This window comes from Lacerta agilis, chromosome 12 (assembly GCF_009819535.1).
Source record: "Lacerta agilis isolate rLacAgi1 chromosome 12, rLacAgi1.pri, whole genome shotgun sequence".
In the NCBI taxonomy this organism is placed as follows: domain Eukaryota; kingdom Metazoa; phylum Chordata; class Lepidosauria; order Squamata; family Lacertidae; genus Lacerta; species Lacerta agilis.
The window spans coordinates 30,402,013-30,425,631 of record NC_046323.1 but is presented as its reverse complement, the minus strand read 5'-3'; the positions used below and the strand labels follow the sequence as shown (position 1 = coordinate 30,425,631).

At 43.1% G+C, this 23,619-nt stretch overlaps 1 protein-coding gene across 1 annotated transcript; it reads right to left on the bottom strand.

The window, feature by feature from the left end:
• Window positions 1-790: 790 nt before the first annotated feature.
• BET1 (Bet1 golgi vesicular membrane trafficking protein) lies at window positions 791-9,391 on the bottom strand. Its single transcript, XM_033165461.1, has 4 exons — window positions 9,285-9,391; window positions 3,059-3,174; window positions 2,024-2,080; window positions 791-1,218 (listed from the first exon to the last, which is right to left on the bottom strand). Exons 1-4 carry the CDS (start codon window positions 9,301-9,303, stop codon window positions 1,063-1,065), a joined length of 348 nt encoding a protein of 115 aa, XP_033021352.1. The 5' UTR covers window positions 9,304-9,391; the 3' UTR covers window positions 791-1,062.
• Between the last annotated feature and the right edge of the window lie 14,228 nt (window positions 9,392-23,619).

The window sequence follows — 23,619 nt, the reverse complement described above, 5'->3', positions numbered from 1 at the left end:
GTTAGGTTGAAGTTTACCCTGGAGAAGAGACAAGCAAGATACATTATGATAGCTATTTTCAAATATCTGAAGAGTTGTCACAAAGATTATGGAGCAAATCTAGTCTAAATTGGTCCAGAATTAAAACTAGTGGATTAGAACAACCCAAAAAAAAAAGGTGGGGGGGATTTAGACTAAGCAGGAAGAACTTACTGGCGATACTAGCTGATTGACAATGGAACAGGCTACCTAAGAAGGTGGTAGCCTCTCCTTCATTGGAGGCTTTTAAGTAGAAGCAGGGTGCCAACCTATGAAGGATGCTGTAGAAGAGGATTACTTGCATTGGAAGGACCTCTCAGCTCCATGATTCTATGAACAGGACACAAGAACCATAGAGATTCAGACACAGAATCCCACTTTCACCCTCACTCTTTGTGGGTTGGACCACTTGCCTATTTTGTTGAAACCCTAACAACACCAAAAAAAGCACAGTCACAAGGCAGCTTAAGAAACAGAGAAAATTAGCAACTCCACACCTCAGCCATTCTTTTTAACAGTTCTGGTTAATGTAAATTCTAACTGCAGGAATGAACAAACTGCCGTGGACACAATCCAGCCAAAGTTAAGCACATGCTGACCCTTCCCATTGAAACAACGAGGCTTAACGGCACTTTGATTTGCCACGATCATGTACTTCATTAAAAAAACAAAACAAAAACTGAGTATAACTTTACAGCAGCATCAAATGCAATTCATTCATTTTATTGTTGATGGTATTTAGAAAGTAGAACTGGTGCTTTTAGACATTAAAAAAAATCCTTTTCACGTCATTCTTAATATATACACTTCACAATGTAACTTCTCTTTTGGGGGGGCTCTACAAAGTGCTCAGCCTTGAGCAGAATTCAATTTAAGAACCCTACAAAATAAGGGTTTTTAAAATAGTAGTAGTAGTTCTGGCCTGATAATGATTGAGAAACCACACGCATTAATACTTAATGCAGTTTACAAAAAATAGTAGATCATTTTTCACAGATACCTTTCTTGACGTGGCGCAAATCATCTCGTATTGGAGAATATGCATCACCTCAATTTAATAATCCAGTAAATTACAAAAAAAACGAACAGTGAAAACAGCATCATGTAGCATAAGAGTTTTGTTTGGCTTCCTCTGGAGAGTGTTTTCAGTCTACCCATCGTGGCACCAAGAAATCCACTTGTTGTATCAAATTCATTGTCCTGCAGCAACATAAAGTAGGAAATTAATCTGTGCTTTATACGATTTGCAACACTAAACCTGCAAAGAATGGCACCTCAGAGTTGCTGTGAGAAATTGGGGGGGGGGGCAGAAAGACAACCATGCAAACAGTCTTGAGCTCCGAAAGGTGGGATATAAATGTGGTAAATAAACACTTTGCCATGATCCAAAGCGTCATGTGTGTAAAGTGACTTTTAGAGACTGCTTGCAGAGCCACTTTCCAAAGTTAAACGCCTTCCAATCATTTGTTTAGGGGGGGGGGAGCCTGACTCTAGCTCTTCCTCCCAAACAGATGAGCAATGAATTTTTACCTTTTTAGAAAGGGTTCCACAAGCTCAGCTTTACCTATGGAATTGGAAAGGGAAGGGCACTAATTGACAACATGGTTCACGATCCAGGTGGGGAAAGCCAGGTTCTGCATGTGTAGTTCTGACCAGAAAAGAGCGCTTTTTCTTTTTTAATTAAGAAAACTATGGCCAGGCACACCACAACATTTATAAGCATATTTTGACGTTGATACAAATTCTATAAAGAAATCTCAAAATAATTTAAGTAAACATATGAAAATGTTTGAAAAATTGATACCTAGAAATTTTATTTCTGGAAATAAAAAGCACATCTACTACTAGAATTCAAAATTACAGGTTTAAAAAATAAATAAATAAACCCAACAAATTATATATTGACACATTTCAGAAAAGAATGTGCAACTAAATTTATCAGTCAGTGAGTTAAACAAATTCTAAATTCATCTAAAGGAACTGAAGACCTTAGTCATATACGTACCATTTCAGCTAGCATTTTATTTTGCTGTTTAACTTCTGATCCAATTTCAATGGAAAGCTATGGGGAAAAAGAAGATTGTGATCCCATACTGCTAACTGGATTACATCATGCAAAACCAAGTTTATTTGGGAAACATCAAACTAACTAATATGCTTTCTGGAATCATCTTAAAGATCCAAGATACAGGCAACTCTGAAAATATTCTAAAAGATAATAGTAAATTCTAGTCTACGATTTTCAGATACTGTATAAAACTTCTCTCAAACTAACAGCAACTAAAGCCAAGTATTGCCATTTTGTAGTGTCATGTTACAAATCTCTTGTTCAAATTCCTTTAATTCTTGATATGAGATGCTTCAAGTTATTTAACATACCCCAGTTTTCATTTTCAATCTAATTGAGTATTTTAAACCACCTCCATATTTATGCTATAAGCCTTCTTCTACAGCCTGTTTCCCTGATGGGTGTGGTAGTCCAACAACATATGGAGGGCACCAGGTTGGGGAAGCCTGCAGTAGAGCACAGTTTCCTTCCCTACAGTGTACAATGCCCAATCAAATTAGATTTACTGTATTTTATCTGCAGCACCCTTGCTCTTACATGACACTGTGGTTCAAATAACATAGGCTGATGGAGGGTGCTTTGACACAGCCCATTTAGCTATGCTTATTCCATTGGCATAGGAATAATTTAGCCTGATGGTTTACTGGTAGGTTGGTTAACTGACCTTGCTGACTTATAAGTCCTTTGGGAGTGCAACCCTTAGTCACGGTGTGTGCCAAATAAGCAGAGCTTCTGCTTTCCCAACCTGTAACTAAAATCTTGATTAACAAGAAAGGTCAGCAGGAGCTCAAATCCAATTAGACGGAAAATTTGTTCCACGAATGAGTCCACTATGCCTTCTGATGGGCAATATTTTGCCCAAATTCAATTAAGCTGTCTCAGTTTTTGTGACTATATTGCTATTACTGTATTACTGATTGAGCAAGCATTACGTACTGCCATCAATTTTAATGCTTCTATAATAATACTTACTGATTTTATGGTAGTGACTTTTGAACGCAAACTTTCAGTTAACTTCTCATTTTCTTCCTCAAATACACTGTACCCACTGTTGCTGTAGCCATAATTGCCGCCAGCAGCTCCTTCACCTGAGAAGGACATCAGTTCAGACCCCAGAAATAGAGCAAAAAACAAAACAAACAGGATTTCTAGAGGGAGAAGAGCAATTTCCTTTTATTACACCTGTCCAAAGAGATTGAGGCAGGCATTGGTATTACACAAGATGAAGACCCAAAGTGTATGAAGAAAGGAGATGAGGGGAACACAAACAAATGTACCTACTCCACCAAATGCCTCCCACAAAACTTTTTTGCACACAATTCCAAACCAAAGGGAACCTTTGGATCCAGAAGTGCATATCATTCAAAAATGATTGAACAATCCAAAACCACCTCCCATTCCCACAACTTTCATCCTGACAAACATCCAGGTCCATCACTGTTCTTTCCTTCAACTTCCAAAATGCTAATGCCTTGCTGCATCATCTCCTGTTAGATGAATGCACTATCTTGATTATACTTGAACACAGACTTGTATCTGAATGAATTCCTCATGTACATTCAAATGTTACCAGATGGCTCAAAAGATAATTTACTGCACTACAAAAATTAGTGGACAGCCATAGATACAGCATGGATACATGCAACAATATCCATTTTTACAGCATAGATTTTAAGTGTTAAAAGAAACCCCAAATCCATGCTGTAAATATTTCATATATGCACACACACACGAGAGAGCAGTTGCTTCATGCTGTGTCACAAAAATACAAAAACAAGGCCATTAATGGCATATCTTGCTGGACTGCAACTCCCATCATTCTTGACCACTGGCCATGCTGGCTGGATGCTCAGAACTGAAGTCCAACAATGTGTTGGCCCCAGGTTCCTCACCCCAGCTGTCACAATTTAAGGAAGTACTGTTTGTAACTCTCTCTTCAGTGCCTGCAATATGGCATGGCAGAGCTACTTAGAAACAAAATTGGAAGCTTGCTGCAAACATTCAAGTCTCCGAACATGCAAGTCATAGGCATCACCAGACTAGAATGAGCAAGGAAGTCCTTTTCAACACAATGAAAGTACAAGTTGCCCTAGTCAACACACAAGCTGTTATGTGCACATCTGAAAGAAAATCCATGGTGTAGCCAAATAAACTGAAAATACAACATGTACTGTTTAGAATAATTATTGGCCATTTTAACTGGCCTTAATTTATTTCCAATTTCAATTTTAATCAGTGCTTCAATCTGTAGTCCTCTACTTTAAAGAGACTTTTGGAAGCGGACATTACCACAACTTTCAACAGACTGGTTAATGAGATTCTGTCTTTTCCAAAAACAAAGACACCACAAAAAGACAAAACTGTCAGGCAAAAAGATAGCAAGTACTTTTGACTTTTTTCTGCATTAAAGAGCAATGACTGTGCAACAAAGATCACAAGTGATGTAACTGCAAGTGTTACATGAGTCCACCTAATGTAAACATTCCAGAAGACTGCATTTTGTCGCCAACACGATCCTTAGCTCAAACATTCCTTTTGGTTGATCTGCATTATTCTTCCCACGTAAAAACAAACAAATCAGTCAGAACAATGAATAAATACAAAATCAAATGTTTAGAATTGTAAAGTTTGTAACTGCAAAGTTTATAAGGCTATAAGCCTATCCCACTCCAAGTGGGAGTGCCAAAATTCATTACAGATGCTTTACACTCTGCCAGTTTACTGAAAACTTAATGGCCTGGAAGACTATTTGACACCCAACAACAAAAGTGAAATAATGAGTTTTGTTTTATTTGTGTGTGTGTATTAATTTTCCTGTGAGATTTCCATGCTCAGAGTTTAGCTGGAACAATATTTACAAGTGGCTAGAACGAAAGATATCAGAGATACTCTATTATGCAACTTATAGACCAGCTCACTGACTTTTCTTAGGAAGCTGCATATCAAATACTATACTCAGTCAAAGTTCAGTTACGCATCACACTCTAGGGATGTCTTAACCCAGATGTTGTCTGTTTTATGATTGACGCAACATACAAACCACAGTCAGATTCTTCCAGAATCTCAGCTGTCACTTTCAGACAATGACTCAAAACAGCATCTCTCCCACAAGAATGTTTCTTGAATCCACTGATGACACTTCTATTGCACACTTAGAAATTTCATAATTGCAATATTCAAACATCCACACACCTGATCACCAGAAGCAAGTGTCCCTGCCCCACACTCCTACCACAAAGTTCCCAGGAGAAGACAACATGAAAGCAAAGAAAATATCCTCACACCTGAGTTCTGTGTGATTAAAAAAGCAGCAGTATCAGTGAGGTGCTACTAATGCCTCATAAGACAGTCTAGCAAAGAGGAGAGAAACCACCCCCTCCTTTGTTTCTTGGAGAACTCAATGAGATTTGGAATGAGGTCATCAGTACACTGATGAAACTCAGCATGACTTATCTTTCTCATCAGTCAGGTGAGGCAGTGGAAGTGCTGAATCAGTGCTTGGAAGCTGTAATGGACTGGGTGAAGGCTAATAAGCAGGTAAGATTCCTCAGTTTTCATCCATGGGTGGTTCATTTGAGAATGGAGGTGAGACTGAACCTGCTCTTGATGAGGCTGCATTCTTCACATGGAGCAAGTTTGTAGCCTGGTGGTCCTGATAGACCTTGCACAGTCGGTGGAAGCTAGTTGCAACTGCTCCTAGACAGACAGCCTGGCCACAGTTATCCATGTCCTGATAGCATGTTTATTAGACTACTGCAATATGCTGTATGGGGAGCTGCCTTTGAAGACTTGCCAGAAACTTCAATGGGTTACGCTGCTGGTAGTCTGAGACAGCTCAGAGGGATCATATTTTGCCAGGTCTGCACAGACTACCAGTCCATCTCTGGGGATACTTAAAAGTGCTGGAGATCACATCTGAAACAGATTGGGACCTGCGTAGCTTAAGGACCATCTTCTCCCATATGACTATTTTGGGAGCAGAAACCCTCCTCAGAGTTCTTCTACCTTCCTCTACCTAGATACAAGGGGTCTGGCTCAGTTGGGGGTCTACGCAGCTGTGATACATGTGGAATGTTCTCTCAGAATCCCTAGCTTAGCATTACACTCAAACAAGGAACCATACTGGTAAACCAAGAAGACAGCTGTTTAACTTTGTGATGCCCAGATGTGGGAATGTTGGACTAGGACCTGAGTAAGGTTACCAGATTCCCCCCCCCCCAATGAATCCAGGGACACTTTTCAACTTCCTACTAAATAGATGGATTTTGTCAGGGGACTGATTTGTAAATCCGGGGACTGTCCCTGGGAAACGGGGACGTCTGGTAACCTTACCTGAGAGCACAGGGTTCAAATCCCCACTCAGTCATGAAGCTCATTCGTGACCATGGGCCAGTCTTTGTCTCTTGAGCTCCTTAGAGGCAAGGTGGAATATAAATATAATAATAAATAAATAAGGGATGGGGAACCATTTTCATTGGCCTAAGGGCTGCACTCTCTTCTGGACAACCTTTGGACATCACACATCAGTGGTAGGCAGGATCACACACACACCACTATCTCTCCTCTTCTCCAGGCAAGCAAGAGGCATTATCAGAGTTCAAAGATACATTTCAACCAAGTCAAAACACTTAATGAAGGTGCAAAGTAGGGATGGTGAGGGATGTAATTAACAAGGAGGTGTAACCTGGAGAGATAGGCCTAGAGAACTGCAACTGGGCCCCTGAGCCACAGGTTCCTCACACCTGAAACAAATTGTTTCTGCACTGCAGAGAGAGAGAAAATTTTGACAAATCAATCCAAATATGGAAGAAAGATGCAAAGAGGAGACAAGAGAGGGAAGAAAACACCTCATTGTGCAGAATTTGTTATAGCCAAATTACTGTGTGGGCAACTCTGTGCAAGTCCCTAATTATTCCACAGGGACTAAGAGTTTGCCAAATACCCTAGCTATCCATTAGTCTGCTGTTCAAATTAGGCGGGTTCACTCCCCATTACGTGACATTACCATTGTAACAGTAAATGATATTTTCTGTCTTATCCATGAAAATTAGCATTCACCCACCAAAGAGCTGCTGATAAACGGAAAATATCACAAAGGTTCACAGGTCAAAGAGTGGGAGTTTGTTTCATAGAACTCACTGCTAGGGAGAAAATTTCACAACACTCAGTGAGACATGAGGAGACAAGAGAGGGAAGAAAACACCTCGTTGTGCAGAATGTGTTATAACCAAATTACTGTGCAGGCAACTCTGTGTAAGTCCCTTATTATTCCACAGGGACTAAGAGTTTGCTGAATACCCTAGCTATCCACTAGTCTGCTGCCCAAATTAGGCTGGTTCACTGCCCATTAAATGACATTACCATTGTAACAGTAAATGGTATTTTCTGTCTTATCCATGAAAATTAGCATTCACCCACCAAAGAGCTGCTGATAAACGGAAAAATATCACAAAGGGTCGCAGGTGAAAGAGTGGGAGTTTGTTTCACAGAACTCACTGCTGGAGAGAAAATTTCACAACACTCAGCGGGACATGATTAACCTGATGAAGACCAGGTTGCATGTGGAGCATCCGTATGGGAAACGCTGCTGTTTCCATAGTACTGCTACCAGACCTGGAAACAATGAAAGGGGTCTTATCCAGAGTCAGTCCATTGGTCCTTTTAGTTCAGTAAATTACAGAGCAGTGACTGGCTGTGGCCTTCCAGGGTTTCAGACAGAAGTCTTTTCCAGTTCCACCTGGAGATGCCAGGGACTGAATCTGTGATTTTGTGTGCTCTGCCACTGAGCTATGACACATATAGAGTGATCACCTCTAAAAAAAACTATCGTTTCTGCATTGAAACTACTAGTTGAAAGGCTTTCTGTGACAAAGATTTGGACACTGCCAGTTCCTATTGAAACCAGTGCCCAATGTAAGAGAGAAAAGGAAGAGGAATGGCCAAGACAGACACTATTAAATCTGTGTCAAAGGAAGTAGGATGGCATCTCACCCCACTGGCTAGAAAGAGAACAGTTGTATTGCTGGAAGCAATCACACCTAAAAGTTTTGGGGAAAATAGCATTGGAAGATCAGTACAAAATATGGCTTCACCCACCCAAGGGATAGTTGAATAAAACTCCTTGTTCAAAGGCATCCTTCTCCATACTTTCTTATTGATTACAAAGGAAAACCTCTGCTGTGGTCTATGTACTAATGCAATAAATGCTATTTTGTTCTACACTGGTGAAGGCCTGTCCAGTTCGGTATCCTGTTTCTCCTGGAAACCAGTGTGTAGTGATTAGTGTCAAACTAGGACACTCAAATTGCCAGTCAGTTGTGAAGCTCACTGGATCACCCTGGACCAGTCATGGAATCTGTCTAACCTACTTCACAAGGTTGTTGTGAGGATAAAATGGAGTGTGAGGGGAACCATGTGCACCACCTTGTGCTCCTTGCAGTAAAGGTAGAATATATGTGTTACTATTAACAACCAACCATATGCCTATGGGAAGTCCAGCAAATGGTATTCAGAGGCATTAAGCTTCTGATGGGGGGGGGGGGTATTTATATTTAAATTTCACTAAACAGGGACATTTCCCATTCACAAAGCATTAGATTATTTATCACTACCTGTGAAACAGAATCTCGGTTCAAAAAGTGAAACTGAAATACAAATTCTCACATCACAGCTGTAATTCAATGAAAGCACACCAGCCAGCACAACATGAATCACAGGAAACAGGTGGCACTCAAGTTGACAAGGCCCCAGTGCCTAAGCAAAAACTCGCAGCGGGTTCTGATAACAACTGCAGAGATGTTGAGCTTACAGGCCCAACCCCAGACGGGAGCAGACAACACCAAGGGGTAAGTAAGGAGTAAGTTACAACACGTCTCCTCTCGTCCAGGCTGCCCATCCCATGCACGCACACTTTACTCGGGAGTAAGCCCTGCTGGGCTCAGTAGCTACGTGCAAAGAGCAGGGGACGCTTTACAGGGAGAGGGAACCGCCGCCCCCCCGCGCCAGGTGTTGATGGGACCCCCACCTCCCTCCTGTACCCCAAGCCCACCCCCGAGAGGAAAACACTGCCCTCGCAGCAAAAGGAAGATTTAGCCTGAAGACCCTTCTGGAGAACGGGATGCTGGTCCCTAGCAACCAGCCGGGGCCCTGGCAACCCAGAGGCCGCCTAGGCCCGGCTCCCCAACTGCGCCCCACTTACCCAGCCCGGCCCTCCTCATCCTTGCTCGGCTTGGGGGTAGCGGGAGACGCGGTGAAGCCTCGCTCCTGCGACCCACGGGCCCCTCTCGAAGCCGCCCTTCTTCAGACACTCAGCCGGGCAAAAGTGGGGGAGCTTTACAAAACTCTTTCGCCAGATACAGATCACCCCACAAACGCCACGACAGCGCTTAAGTCCCGCAAAGCGTTCCGGGTAATGTAGTTCTCGTTGGTTCCCCCCCCCGCAAGCTCCTCTGGGTAACGTAGTCCCCGTGAGCGAATGGGAAGAGGCAAAGAGGAAAGGCGGCAGGGCCTGGAGGTTTCTGGGTAATGTAGTTCCAGGAGACCCAATTCGGCGATGCCTACACTGGGAAATTAAGTTACACGGGCGAGTAATACGCGTGGATGATGATGAGATATGGGTTGGAGGGCTCTCGCCTATTCCTAAATAATTAAAAATGAAAAAAGCAAAATAAAAAGTACAAAAGCACGCCGTCGAGGAAAAGAAAAGAAAGTGAAAGTGGTTCATATATACCTGCTCATCGTTCCAAACCCCCCCCCCCCACCTTTGCTTCATGGGCTTCTACGGCTGTAATCCATTTATCCCGGGGGAGCAAACCTGTTGAACTTGATGCCTGCTCAGAAGTAATTCAAGGGGTCTTACTCCTCGGTAAGGGGTTAGGATTGTTGCACTCTTACTTCTAAATACAGTAGGCACCTACAGGATCACACTTAATGAATTGCAGTCTGAGGCTGCTTGTTAGTTTTTGGTTGTTTATTAGGATTAGAAAACGTGGGGCTGTGGGTTGATTTGTAGAGCACAGCCTATGATGCACCCTGGCCTCAGTTTAATATATTTCTTCTCAGAATACTCCCTTATATCTTGTGTGTGTGTGTGCTCCTCGCCTTTATGACACCTTTTGCCTATTGGTGAAGGGGGTGTTATTTGTTTATTTATATCATATTATATTTATTAATCGCTTTTACCCCAAAGGTAAATTTAAAGTGATTTACAGAAAGAAGGTTTTAAAACAAGTATGAAAGCAAGAGTAAAAACAACCCGAAAGGCTCACCAATAGTGTGTATAGAAGAGCAGGGCTAACTCATAGAATTGTAGAGTTGGAAGGGACACTGGTGATCATCCAGCCCAACCCCCTGCAATGCAGGAATCTCAACTAGATCAATACATGACAGATGATCATCCAACCTCTGCTTAAAAACCTCCACGGAAGGAGAGTCCACCACCTCTTGTGGGAGTCTGTTCCACTGTTGAACAGCTCTTACTGTCAAAAAGTAATGAGCAGAAAAGTAATGTCCCAAAGCCTGGGTGAATAAAACTGTTTTTGCTTGCTGCCTAAAAACAGATAATGAGAATGCTGGGGAGAGCATTCCAAGAAGGCTTGTTCTCACATCGCCACATTCTGCACCTCCCTCAGAAAGGGCACAGAAGGGACTCGGATGATGATCATGAGGTCCCAGTTGGTTCATGTGCAGAGAGGCAGCCAGGGCCGGCGTGTCCATTAAGGCGAACTAGGCAATTGCCTAGGGCGCCAAAATGGAGGGGGCGCTGGCCAGGCTTGGGCGGGGGGGGGCGGGATGGACTAGCAGCAGCTTCTCCGCTGTAGCGGAGAGGTGCTGCTTGCCCCCTACACCACCCCCCGGCTCCCGCTAAAGCAGGCTTTGGCGGGGTGGGGGGCGGGGCGGGCAAGCAGCAGCTTCTCCGCTACAGTGGAGAAACTGCTGCTTGCCTCTCCACCACCTCCACCTCCCGCTAAAGCAGGCTTTGGCGGGGGGCGGGCAGCGGGGGGCGCCAGAAGGTGGTCTCGCCTAGGGCGGAAGAAACCCTAGCACCGGTCCTGGAGGCAGTCCTTGAGATATTGGGGTCATGAGCCACATAAGGCTCCCCTTTGAGTCAGCACATGCGATCACACTGTAAAGCACCATATAAATGCCAAGTACTTACATGTTTAAAATAAATAAATATCACTGTCAACATTACTGAATCCACATCAGGAAATAGTAAAGGTGGCATTACTGCAGCATCTAGTATAATGCTTCAGATTCCTCTGTACTTCTGAGCTCAAAAATGCCCAAGAATTAATTTGCAAAGCTAATTCATCTTCTCCTACAACTTGCCTCCATTCAAAATGTTTCATGAGAATTCAGCATTATCTTCTTATATTATTGATGTGACTCACGCCATACGCTGCAGGATTATAGATTTATTTCCCAGGATGATAACCTTAACGGGGGGGGGGGGGGAAGGAATGCGGCATTTGGAAGCAGTGAATCACTTGAGTACAACTTTCTTTCTTTTTCTTTGCCTAAAGCTGTTACAAAACTGTTTTCTCGGTTTCAATATCTTCCTTTGCCTGCGTACTGCTAAGTCTCCCTACAGGGGAAAAGAAGGATAGCAATGGAATGTGACAGCAATAAGAATAAAGTCAAGATAAGTGGAATCTTGGCTGAAGTACCGGTAAATACAGTACAGGGGTGAGCAGCTGTTGCCTATTGCGTTCCTAAAGGTGTTGACACATTACAGTCAACAAGTGTATGCTCTGTGTACACAGAAACTGTACACTCCTTCACACAAATACTTGTACTTCTGTAGAGACAGCTTGTATCTGTATTGAGGTACAGTAGTATACCATGTGAACAAACCTCTTGTTGTTCTGTTCTGTTCTCTTTACGCTCCTGATTAACTGAGTTTAAAAAAATAATAATTATGGAACAGGAGCATACACGATTTCCCAATGCTTTCCAGCTCATTTGCATCTCCTTTCCCCCCCCCCCACCCCATATATAATCATAGCCCAAAACACTGTTCACAGTTTTAGTAAAAGAAAGTGGCACTACAGGAAGATGCAAAGGGACAAATGCTTTGAATGGAAATCAGGCTTTCTGAATCTTGCTATTTGCAGTCTGTTCCTTCCCTGTACTTTACAGATGTTGCCTGACACCATTAGCTGTTATCTTGGGCTTTTGCGCATCTGAAACATAATGTTCGGTTGGTTTGCGTTTTGAGAAAGAAATTGCTTCTCTCACCACTACCACAACCTTCTTCGAAAGAAGGCTTGCCTGTTAATGGGTGATCCATCACTGTAATTAGATAATGGCTGCCTGAGATTTTTATAAGCACAATCCGCTACATCAGCTGCATAAAAGCAAGCGTATATCCCTTTTAAAGGAGCACTTTTTGTTTCCTGCAGGGAATATAGTGCAAGTTCTGCTGCTCCCCTATTCATTTAACACCCTGTAGAAACTGGTAATTGCTAGAGCATAAATCACTTGGGCTGCTGGGCAGAACAAAATCAATCAGTATTTGAAAAGGCCTGCTCTGGTTTGCTCTTTACTCAAGCAAAGTATCCATTGACCTTGTGGCAGTCAGAATCATTCAGTGGACTTGGGATTGATGCAGCAATCCTGACACCATCTGTTTGGGGGAAATTTTACAGCTTCATGTAGGGTTTCCCTACTAAATAGCAGTGTAACTGCTCACAGCAGGGTTGGAGGATCCCTGTCCCTCCAGATATTGTTGGACTCCTGCTCCCATCAACCCCAGGCAGCATTGTCAATGGTGAGGGATGATGGAAGTTGTAGGTGAGCAACTTCTATGGGTTCCTTACTCCTGTTGGACAGGAATTCTGGTAATCCTTTTGAACTAGCAAAATCCTTATCAGATGATGGAAAGCATTCTCTTATGGCTTACTGCATTTCGCAGCATCCTCTTAAATCAATTTACTGTATTGTCATGTGTTTGTTTTAAATATCTTGCAGCATCCACAGGGAGCCTCTCGCTCCTTTGTTTCTTTAACTTGCTGAGTGTCACCTTTGTTGATAAGGATGAGCTAAAAAAAGACTGCCCTGGTACCCAGAACACTAAAGCAACGCAGGATGGAAGAGGTCAGCAGGTGTGCAAATGGACAAACCTTTGACTTTATATCTTTGAAGTGATGCTGTTGATCTTCACTTGTATAGTTCATTACAGGTTGGTTTCGAGGGTTCCTCCTCCCCAAATTAGAGCCTCTATAGTTTTGTGCATATGGATTGCATTATTTCAGAAGCACCTTATGGTTGATTTACTGTAGGCTAGGAGTTCATCTTTGGTTCCAGTCGTACATACAGAGGTTGAGCTGATGTGGTGGGGGGAGTTCCACAAATCCTTAAATTGTTTTGAAGTGCTATGTCTACATATTGTAATGGGTTGCCTGCTTGCGGGAGGAGGAAGAAAAGTAGAAACTACATCATATAACCAGCAATCCTCCCCAAAGTGAGAAAGTAGTAGTTCTTCTTCTTCTTCTTCTTCTTCTTCTTCTTCTTCTTCTTCTCCTCCTCCTCCTCCTCCTCCTCCTCCTCCTCCTCCTCCTCATCCTCCTCCTCCTCCTCCTCCTCCCTTGGTCTGAGGTGTGGCAATTGTTTCAACCCTTGTCAGTTAATCTTAAAAGCAATTAATGCTTGCATTTCATCCTATGGTGTTAGGCTGCTGGCAAACTGGACTGATCATATGAAGCCATTGTAATGATGAATGGATTGTACTGAGTATCTGTAATACAATATAGACACTAACATGTCCCTAGATTAAACCAGGGGTTCCCATTATTCATGAAGATGTGTAGTTCGCATTCACAAATTACTGTGAAAAATGAAAAGAAAATTGTGTGCAGCTTTATGTGAAAAATTGGTCCTGTGTATCCCAGTGTGGCTCAGATACTTCTATGATCCTGGGAATCCCTAGAATTCAGCTTAGGTCCTTTTCATAACAGCACCCTTCACTACTGCTGAGGCATTGATATTCTGCAATCAACAGGGAGTGCACTTATAACTTTGGTTCCACATAGCACAAAAAAGCAAACTCAGCAGATAGCATGGGCTATAGTCAAAACAGGGCTACAGAGAGACAAGCAGGGGGTAGCAGCATGCTAGGGGGAATCCCAAGGTTTTCCCTTAAGGAAAAACAGTTACACACACACACAAAAAGAGCCTGATGATGACAACGACATATTGCATTTCTATCCTACCCTTCCTCTGTAAGGAGTCCAAGGTGACAAACAACAAAAGCAGCAAAACAATAAAATTAAAAATCAAATAAGCATTTAAAACCATGGAAAACAGCTAGCAACATTTAAAGTACAGGCTTGGTTTCTGGTGGGGTGGCGGGGAATGGAACCTCCTGGAAGAAGGGCATGGCTGACTGGCACACTGGCTCCATGCTGCAACATTTTGTTGCAAGCTCCACTTGTAGTGCTATCTTCCTGATTGCACTCTTGCAATCTCTCTCCCCCTCCCCCGCAAGTCTGTAATGATGTTTTCACTTGGTTGAATGGGACTTACAATGCATAGGATTGCTGCCTTCAATCAGCAAAAATCTCCCCAGCTCCTGAAAAGTCTTAACGCAGCTCCTGAGATTCATGTCATTATCAAAACTGTCTTTTAATAATTTCCTGAACTCACTTCCACCCATTCAGTCACTTAATTACTCCCAAGCCCTATCAGTTTCTCATTCTTCTTATGTTGCAGATGTGCATTTCAGAGCACTGGAGGCCACGGACCTTGTCATAGCAGAGATCCGCAGGTTCCTGACACGTTTCACACTGCAAATGTTAATAAAGATAGCAAGAGGATTCTCATTCTTGCGAAAAACTCTTTGTTTGAATATCTGAACCATATACTGTACCTAATTTATTTTATAAGGGCATCTGTTGTTGTTGTGGCAACAATACCACCAACCTCCCAGAGGTTTTCGACCTTTTTGAGTCCACGGCTCCCTTGACCAACTACATTCTGTCTGTGGCACCCCTGTGGGACTCAGGAGCCTAGTTATATCACCCTTTGCCTGCAGAGCTGGCAGCCTCTCACCCTTTTACGAACACCCTCCCTTGTGTAGTGTTCTCTCAGTCTCCTCTCCTCCCGTCTCCCCTCTCCTTGGGAAACCAGTATGGTGTAGTGGTTAAGAGCAATTGACTTGTAATCTGGTGAACCGGGTTCGATTCCCTGCTCCTCCACATGCAGCTGCTGGGTGACCTTGGGCTAGTCACACTTCTATGAAGTCTCTCAGCCTCACTCACCTCACAGAGTGATTGTCGTGGGGGAGGAAGGGAAAGGAGATTGTTAGCTGCTTTGAGACTCCTTAGGGTAGTGATAAAGTGGGATATCAAATCCAAACTCCTCCTCCTCCTCCTCCTCTGAGCAGCCATTGCTGCCACACCTGGTCTCTGAGCTGCCCACCCTGGTCCCAAGTAGAGGTTCCTCCTCATAGGGGCTTGGGAAGAGGATGCCCCCAGCCCTAGGGGCTCAACGGCAGCAGTGGTAGCAGCAGGTACTGCCAGGCCTGCATGGTGGAAAGTCTCCCCTTCAGCAATGGACACTTGGCTCCCAGGCAAGCACAAGAAAGGGCAGCACAGTGCCTACCTGCCCACTCAGCTTCCCACTAATTTGTCCTCTCCCAACAGCAAGGACTGGCAGACCGGCTGCCTGGGCTCCCTCGCCCACTTGCTTGCTTACTCTGAGGCTGCTTCAGCTCCTGGCAACCAGCACCCCCTGGCCAGCCCCTGAATCACCATTTACCTGCGGAGCTTGTAGCCACGGCTGCTGCAACAAACAGCCAAACAAGCCTTGGGGAGGCAGAGGCATCAGAGGAGGAAGGGAAGGAAAGAGGGACAGAGGGTAGTGTTGCCCGCGGCACCCCTGACCATCATTCAAGGCACCCCAGGGTGCTACAGCACACTGGTTGAAAACCACTGCATCGTGTTCCTTCTACATTGATGGAATCTTAATGTCACCATTTCCAAACAGCATCCAGCAACTTCTGTGTGGGCTTCCCATCAATATTCATTCACTTTGCAAGGGCTCAGGAAACAGCAACCTTTTAACTGTTTTAATGGGCTTCAGGTTTGGATGTTTTCTTTAAAAATCTACCAGAAGCTGGGTCCTGATTGCTACCTACTCTATTCATAATGCTAGTCATGTTTTCCTTTGGCAACCTTAAGGTAGCACTTGGGTTGTCAGCTTTGACTGATGAATAATCAGCTGAGTGGGTGAGACAAATTCAGCAGAAACTCTTGAAGCTGGTTAAGATTTCCAGAGTCAAAAGAGGAGAACTTGGGTAGGAAAATGACTGCTAGCCTGTGTAAAAGCCAGAGGCTCTATTCAGAGGTGCTTAATAATATCAAGAAAATGGAAATCTGTAATAATGATCTAAGGAACACACAATTCTTACTTTTCCTGAAAATGGTCATTAAATAATGACTTACTACTTTGATGTTTATGTCTGTTGGCCTTTTATGACTGAACTTTAAAAACAACAACACACAACCACATTTATTTTCGCCACAGAGATAGCATTAAACGTGTATTTTTATGTTAATATAACACAGGAGTCTCTTTACAGGTAGGTAACCCTAGGCCCTAGATGGCATGCAGTCCTTAGCCTAGTTTTAAATGCCCTCTATAAGCAATCAGTCCCAATCGTAGGCAACAGCATTCCATCCCTGCCCTAGCAGCTTTTTGGGTGGGGAGGAAGAAGTGGAGAGAGAGAAGGAAGCCCCAGAAAGAGAAAGAGAGAGCGGGACAACAGAGAGAGAGAGAGAGAGAGAGAGAGAGAGAGAGAAGGAGGGGAGAGGTGACCCTGCTAACTTGTGGACCCTGCTGGGTTAACACCAAGGTAATGTGGCCCTCTAATAATTGCCTACCCTTGGCTTACATGAAACATTCTCTAATGTAAAATCCATGATTGTATGAGGATGACTCCATTTTGTTGAGGCTCAGACAGAAGGACAGTTTATGGGCATAATTGTTTAAAAGTGTACTGTTTAAAAGTGGTTTTTTATCATTAGTGGCAAGTCTAGAGTGAGGTGGCCTGACTTTTAGGTTGGGCGTCTCTTTTTCAGGGAAGAGGAATCTGTCCACAAGGCCTGCCAGTGCCTCTCCAGCCTGAGGATGCCATCTTGCCCTCTTCTGATTCCAGCTCAGAAGCCCAAGTGGAGAAGTTCCAAGTGGAACCACAGGATGGTCTTCAACTAGGCTTTAATCTGAGTATACCTACTAGAGTGGGGCTCCTTTGAGTAAAACTTAGTTGAATACTATTCACAATCTCCCTCGCTTTGTCTGAGTCAATGACTGTTAAAAGTAGGCTGGTCCCGTTTAAGTGAAGAGGCTCCCCTTGCTGAAGATGGTGGTAGCAACAACTGAGGTGGGATTGCAACTCATATTTAAGACTCAGTCTGAGGATGATTGTTGGTAAAGGAACATCTGAGTGTTACGTTGGTGGAATTGGCAGCTGGTGGCCTGCATGGAGCTGTCTCAGGTACCAGTGAAGCCTGCCTCACCTCACACCATCATTCAAAAAGAAAACGGACGATCCTTGGGACCAATAGTGTGGAATATATATATATATATATATATATATATATATATATATATATATATATTAAGAAAAGTTTTAAAATTTATTTTTAAACAAGAACCATTAAAACACTTATCCAGCAATACATCTAATGGTGTTTCTTCTATCCATTGACTTTAGACATAAGCTTACACATCAAGTGTTCAAACATATTACTTAATGCAACCTCTCCACTGAGAAGACTGGTCATTAATCACGTTTCTTGGAAGGATCTCATTCTGTAATGCCTTTAGTCGTCGTCCTGTGTCTGGTGAGACACTCAGACATCACTGTATCCCATATACTAAAGTGTGGAATATTAAATGTCATGATAAATAACCTCCTAAGGGACGAAGGGTGGTTTATCAATGAAATTACAACATCCTGTGGGGGAATGGGGTTCAATTCATGAACAAGATGACCAGATATAAATGAAGCCAAGGGTTTATGAAGAAGTTTCATGACCTACCTGTATATTCAATCTCTGGGACGGGTGTTTTTTTTGTATTGCTTTTAAAATTGTGGGCTGTTATTTTCTGTGTTGTGTTTAATTGCTATTGTTGTTGTTGTTTTTTAAGCTGTTCTCATCACATGGTTGAACATCACCTTGCTTCCCATAAGAGAATGTGCTACCCCAGATGAAAAAGCTTCCTAGCCCCTGGTCAAAATGTATTACTGATGCCACACTATAGGTTGAGATACTGCACTGGCGCAGTAAGTATTAGCTTACATGTCATCACACTGTGCCATAGGATCAGGCACTGGCATAGGGATTGGAGGGGGGGGAGAGAGAGAGAGAGTATAGAAGCTGTTCAATTTCAGCCTATGGCTGTTTGGTCCAGAACCTCTAGCAGGCAGAAAGGTAACAATCATCTGTCCACTGATTACAGCATTTTAAAAACGTACCGCTGCAAATCCCCATCAATATCACATTGTGTGTGATTCACAGTGAGAAGATTGCTTCTAGGAAGTTTATGGAAGTTCCATGACCTACATTAGACTGCTTTCAAAAGTGACTGTTAAATTGGTTTTGTATTTCACACAAACCATGCATTAATAACTACTCATTCAGCATTTTTAAAAGTTCAAATCTCAATGCTTCTTTAATGCAGGACAGGCCATGTTCTCTGGGAAGTACCAAGATCAATGGAACTCTAGGGTGGGGAAAGGCAATCTGAAATACTTGATCACAGGGTGCAAGAAAACATGCCCTCAGCAGAAAGTACAGATGAAAAAGTTAGGAATTGAAATTAGAAATAAGAGTTGCTAGCTTTTTACTGGTTCTGCTCCCATAACCTGGAGTGCAGGATGAATCCTGAACATTCCTTGCTGCACCTTTCCCTACCACTTACTATGATGCTAAGTAAAGCTTCACTCAGTTAATTCCTTAATATCAGGTTATGGTTAAAGGCACAGGAGCAGGACTGGTAAACAAAGTTGGCAAGCCAGTCCACATTTTGAAATGGGCTGTTGCCTACGGTACTTTCCCCATGTCCTCAACAGATAATGTGCGTGATTTTTTGGGTGTGTGTGTGTGTGACAATACTGCGTACCATTGAGTACCACCAGAAAAAATGTTCTGGGGTCCAACAAGAGATGCTGCTTATTTGGAATTTGATGGGAGGTGCCACCACAGTAAACAACCAATTCCTAGATTGCATAGGTCAGACCTCCTGATGAGATGACATCTGCAGGAGTCTGTCCTTTGCGAAGCATTGAATGTATAATGAGTGAGATTATCTTTTAGATATTCTGGTCCCAAGCTGTATAGTGCTTTGTACACCAATGCCAGTACTACCCACCACCACCATAAAAAGAAATAGCATCTGCCTGGCTTTAGTAAGAGTTTCAGGGTTTCGCTGCCACCACAAAAATAGCACCCACCCCAAGTGCTCAATTCTAAAACATAGCCTCCGAAAGAGAACTTAACATTTAGGCTAATCATACAGAATATGATAGGACTTCAAGGACCCTGTATCCAGGCTGTTTAACAAAAAAAAATCTCCAAAGGAAAGAATGAACACCAGGCCCAGAAACAAAGAGTGATCCAATGCAGCTGTTTCAAAATTGGCCCCATATGTTCTCCACGGCCAACTTCCAGCCAGCAGGCTGCATTTTGTCCCAGCTGGAGTTTCCGATAATTCTTCAAAGGCATCCCTATCTACAGCATGGGACACTCATCTGGCCAGGATGTGACTAAGGCATAAGCAACCATGGCCAGGTCATGGTTAAGAAACTGCAGCCATTACTCTTTAAGACACAGGAAACGGTGGCTAGCCTTGTTTCCTGGAAGACTGGTTCATGGCGGCCAAACTGCACTGATTGGATGAAGCTGATGTGAAGCCTAAGCCTATGCAAGCTCACTTGGAAGTACGTTTATGCGAACACCTAAGTTCACAGCCATAATACCAGGCAATTGTGATCACAGCATAGGGTTATCTTCAGCATAGATTCTACTCACAGCAGACCCACTGAAATTAATAGATGTGTCTAACTCGGGTCCATTAATTTCAATGGGTCTACTCTAAGTAGAACTTAGCTGGACCCCACATTTATTTTTAAAAAGTGAGCAATCACTTTGGCCACAAAGAGGAAGCTTGTAGCTAACAAGGCGATTCTAGACATGTGTAATCAAAAGTTCCATTGAGCTTAATGGACCTTCCTCCCAGTTAATTGAGTAGAGTGTGGCTCCCTTGTTAGACTCCAACTCCCATCAGCCCCAGCCAGCATGACCAGTCATCAGGGATGAGGGCAGCTGGAGCCCAGTAATAACTGGAGGACCACTGGATTTCAGTAAAACAACAACAACAAAATGCATGGGTCTTTTTTTGGGTAACCTGCATACCAAGAACCAGAAATTCCTAATTAACTGCAAACACCCTTCCTTTATCTATCAGGGATTAGCACAGTTTCAAAGGCATTCACAATCTCACTGGAGTCCTAAAATTTTATTTCCGAGTATGTTGGAATGAGTTAGTCTTCTGAAAACAGGAGACTAAAGGGAGATGGGTTGGGGAGCTGGGAGCTGGCAACTGAATCAAACACAGCAACAAACCCATTATGCTTTCCACCGGCTTCAGGTGAACTGCAATTACTAAGCCTTCTCTAAGTGAAAGAGAATTATTTATTACTATAATAAGCCCCTGGGCAGTGCCGTAGCAGCCCACCCTCTGCGCTCACTGCCCCTTTGCCCAAAGAGGGTTGAATAAATAAATAAAGTGCTCTTACCATGAACTACTGCAATAACTTTGACACCAAAAGTAACTCTCTTAACCTCAATTAGCAGACAGTGGAAGTGCACACTATGAATCTTTCGTGGAAGTGAAGAGGTGTCAGTCACGTAAATGGCTTGGTTGCGAAAGGCATTCTGGAAATGGAATTGCTTTAAGGTAAATGACCCTGAGTTATGGCTTGTGAGATACAAAGTGCAGGGAAATGCTAGAGTATTGAGTTGGGGTGCTCTGTTGCATTACTGAAATCTATCTGTGAATGAAAGAACACGGCACATGGAGTTTTCCCAGCAACACACAGGGGCAGTAGCTAAAGTATCAGTTGCTAAAGTTATCTGCAATGTTTGGCAGATGGAACATGCCATTCTGGTCAATTTTTCGTTCCACTTCAACATTCTTCGAATGTTTTGCAGTGGATGGTATACACAGAATCTTCAGTCCAATGGCATCCCTCTGATTGGAACACCATGACTTAAAATAAATATATTAATCACAGATCAATAAGTCCACCCACCTTTTCTCGTGGGCACCATTGTGGGTTGGCATTCCCCCATTGTGAGAAGTCCCAGGGAATTTCCCAAGCAGCAAAGCAAGGGGCGGAGCTTGCTGCCAGGGTAATTGGTCCCGCCTGCTTGCCTAATCAGTGAATAACAAGCAGGCATGGGTCACCAAGGAGCAGGCTATAATGTGCTCTCCTTGCTGTTGCCCATGAATGTGAGCGGAATACTAAATTGACCAGGTTGTGGAGATGAATAAACAACTAAGGAGGAATATTAGGGTGGGCAGGTCTTCGGCAAAGGAGAAGTGAACAAAATGTGTGTAAGTGTGAGTGTAAATAATGAGAGGACAGACAAGAAAACAAATGTGCAAAATATAAAGCCGAAGAAAAGCTGTCTCCCTCCCCATTCTACACTGTGAACCTTTTCAGTGTCACCTGCACAAAGGAGTGATTTGATTTCACCATCATGTGAAATCTGCAGAAATTCCAATTATCTCCATTCCGGCTTTATTGTTATTACTTTAATGTGCTGTGAATGTTTCTATCTGTGTGAGTAGGCACCACACCAAAACCTCCTACCCTGCCTCTTCCATTTGCCTTCATGCACACCTTTACACCTAACAAAATATTGGAGTCAACAACTCTGGAGTCTGTCTTCTGTTTCCTTGCTTGTTTCTAAGGGTAATGGGTGCTTAAGCAACAGAGAAGTGGAAATTCCGAGGGTGGAAATGATTAGATTCTATCATGAGTAAAATAATAATCCACTTTATTAAATAGGAGCATCCTCATACCCAGCTTTGGTCAGGAATCCAAAGAAACTAAAAGCGAACACCCATGGTAGTTTCAAAATCAGTGGTTAAAATCAGAGCATTTTCGAGAGGTTCCACCCACCATCTTTATTCAAAATGGTGTCCAGTTGTATCCAAACACAGGTGAAAACATGCTCCTTGATCTCAGGAACCACCATGCAAAATTTGGTTACAATATCTTAAGAGCTGTCCAAAGGTTAGGCTTATGAATTTGAACATTGGTATTGAACACTACTGTACATTCTGCATTTGCGTCACTGTGTATTAAGAAAAGAAAAGCCTGTTCTGAGACCATGGACAGATTAGGATAGAAATAGATGGGCGGATGCTGAGTGACTGTAACACACTGAAAACACCTTCCCTTTCAGCAGAGCAAAATAAAATATAGAGTAACAGTTGATTAATTGTTTGGCTGCTTTAGAGGATCTGGGAACCTCAGTCCTCATTGCTTATTTCAGGTACACTTCTCTGCACAATGGGAGCTTGGCAGTAGTCCCAGACAGCTGGTGAATTGGTGTCTGCTGCAAGATGACATGCTGGCAAGGCTGGATCTTTACACCAAGTCTGCCCATGAGTCTTGTCTAGTCCAGGGTTGCCAGTCAGAATCCAACAGCAAAGCCACAACTCAGTTTCTGAGCATATCACATGCACGCAGAAGACTCCAAGTTCAATCCATGGGAGGTTCAATCCACTAGCAGGGCTTTTCATATCGAAGAATCGCACAGGGGTCATTCCCAGCCCTGCTATTGGAGATGCCACAGATAGAACCCAGGGCATTCCAGATGCAAGTGGTGTGGTCTACATCTGAACTATGGCACTAGTATTGGAGTCACTGACATTGCAACATTCACAATAAGTATTGCATATTATTCTGAGAAGAGGTGGTTATTTGGATCTTCTCCTTCAGATGCTAGTTTGGACCAACCCTTCATGCTTGACAAATAGCTACCTTATTCAATGTCTTGAAGCTGTTCTTCCTATCCAAAGCCATCCTGCAGACTTTATAAGCATCTTCACAGTTAAAGGGAGCAAACGTGTGTTATATGTGCAAGGAAGCTGCAAGGAAGATTCCATTGAGACATTTAGTGCTTTAAAAGCAATAGAAGCTCCATTAAAGGAGCTCATGCTTCCCAAGAGAAATGCCTAATCAAGTGTTGCTTTTCCCATTGATTTTAAATTGATTTACTTAAATTTACTTCTTCTGCTGGAGAAGGGTTTAATCCTGAGTTAAACCAAAGTTATTCATTTGTTGGGAAACCCATGTTAGTGTTCCCACTTCAGCTGTGGCAGTGTAAGGCAAGCAGGGTCAGACCAAGATAATTTGCTGTTTGGTGCATAGGGCGAAATGGTGCCCCTACCCCACCCTGCTGCCCCATTCCACATACTGAAGCTGATCAGACTGGCAGTCAATTTTTATTTCA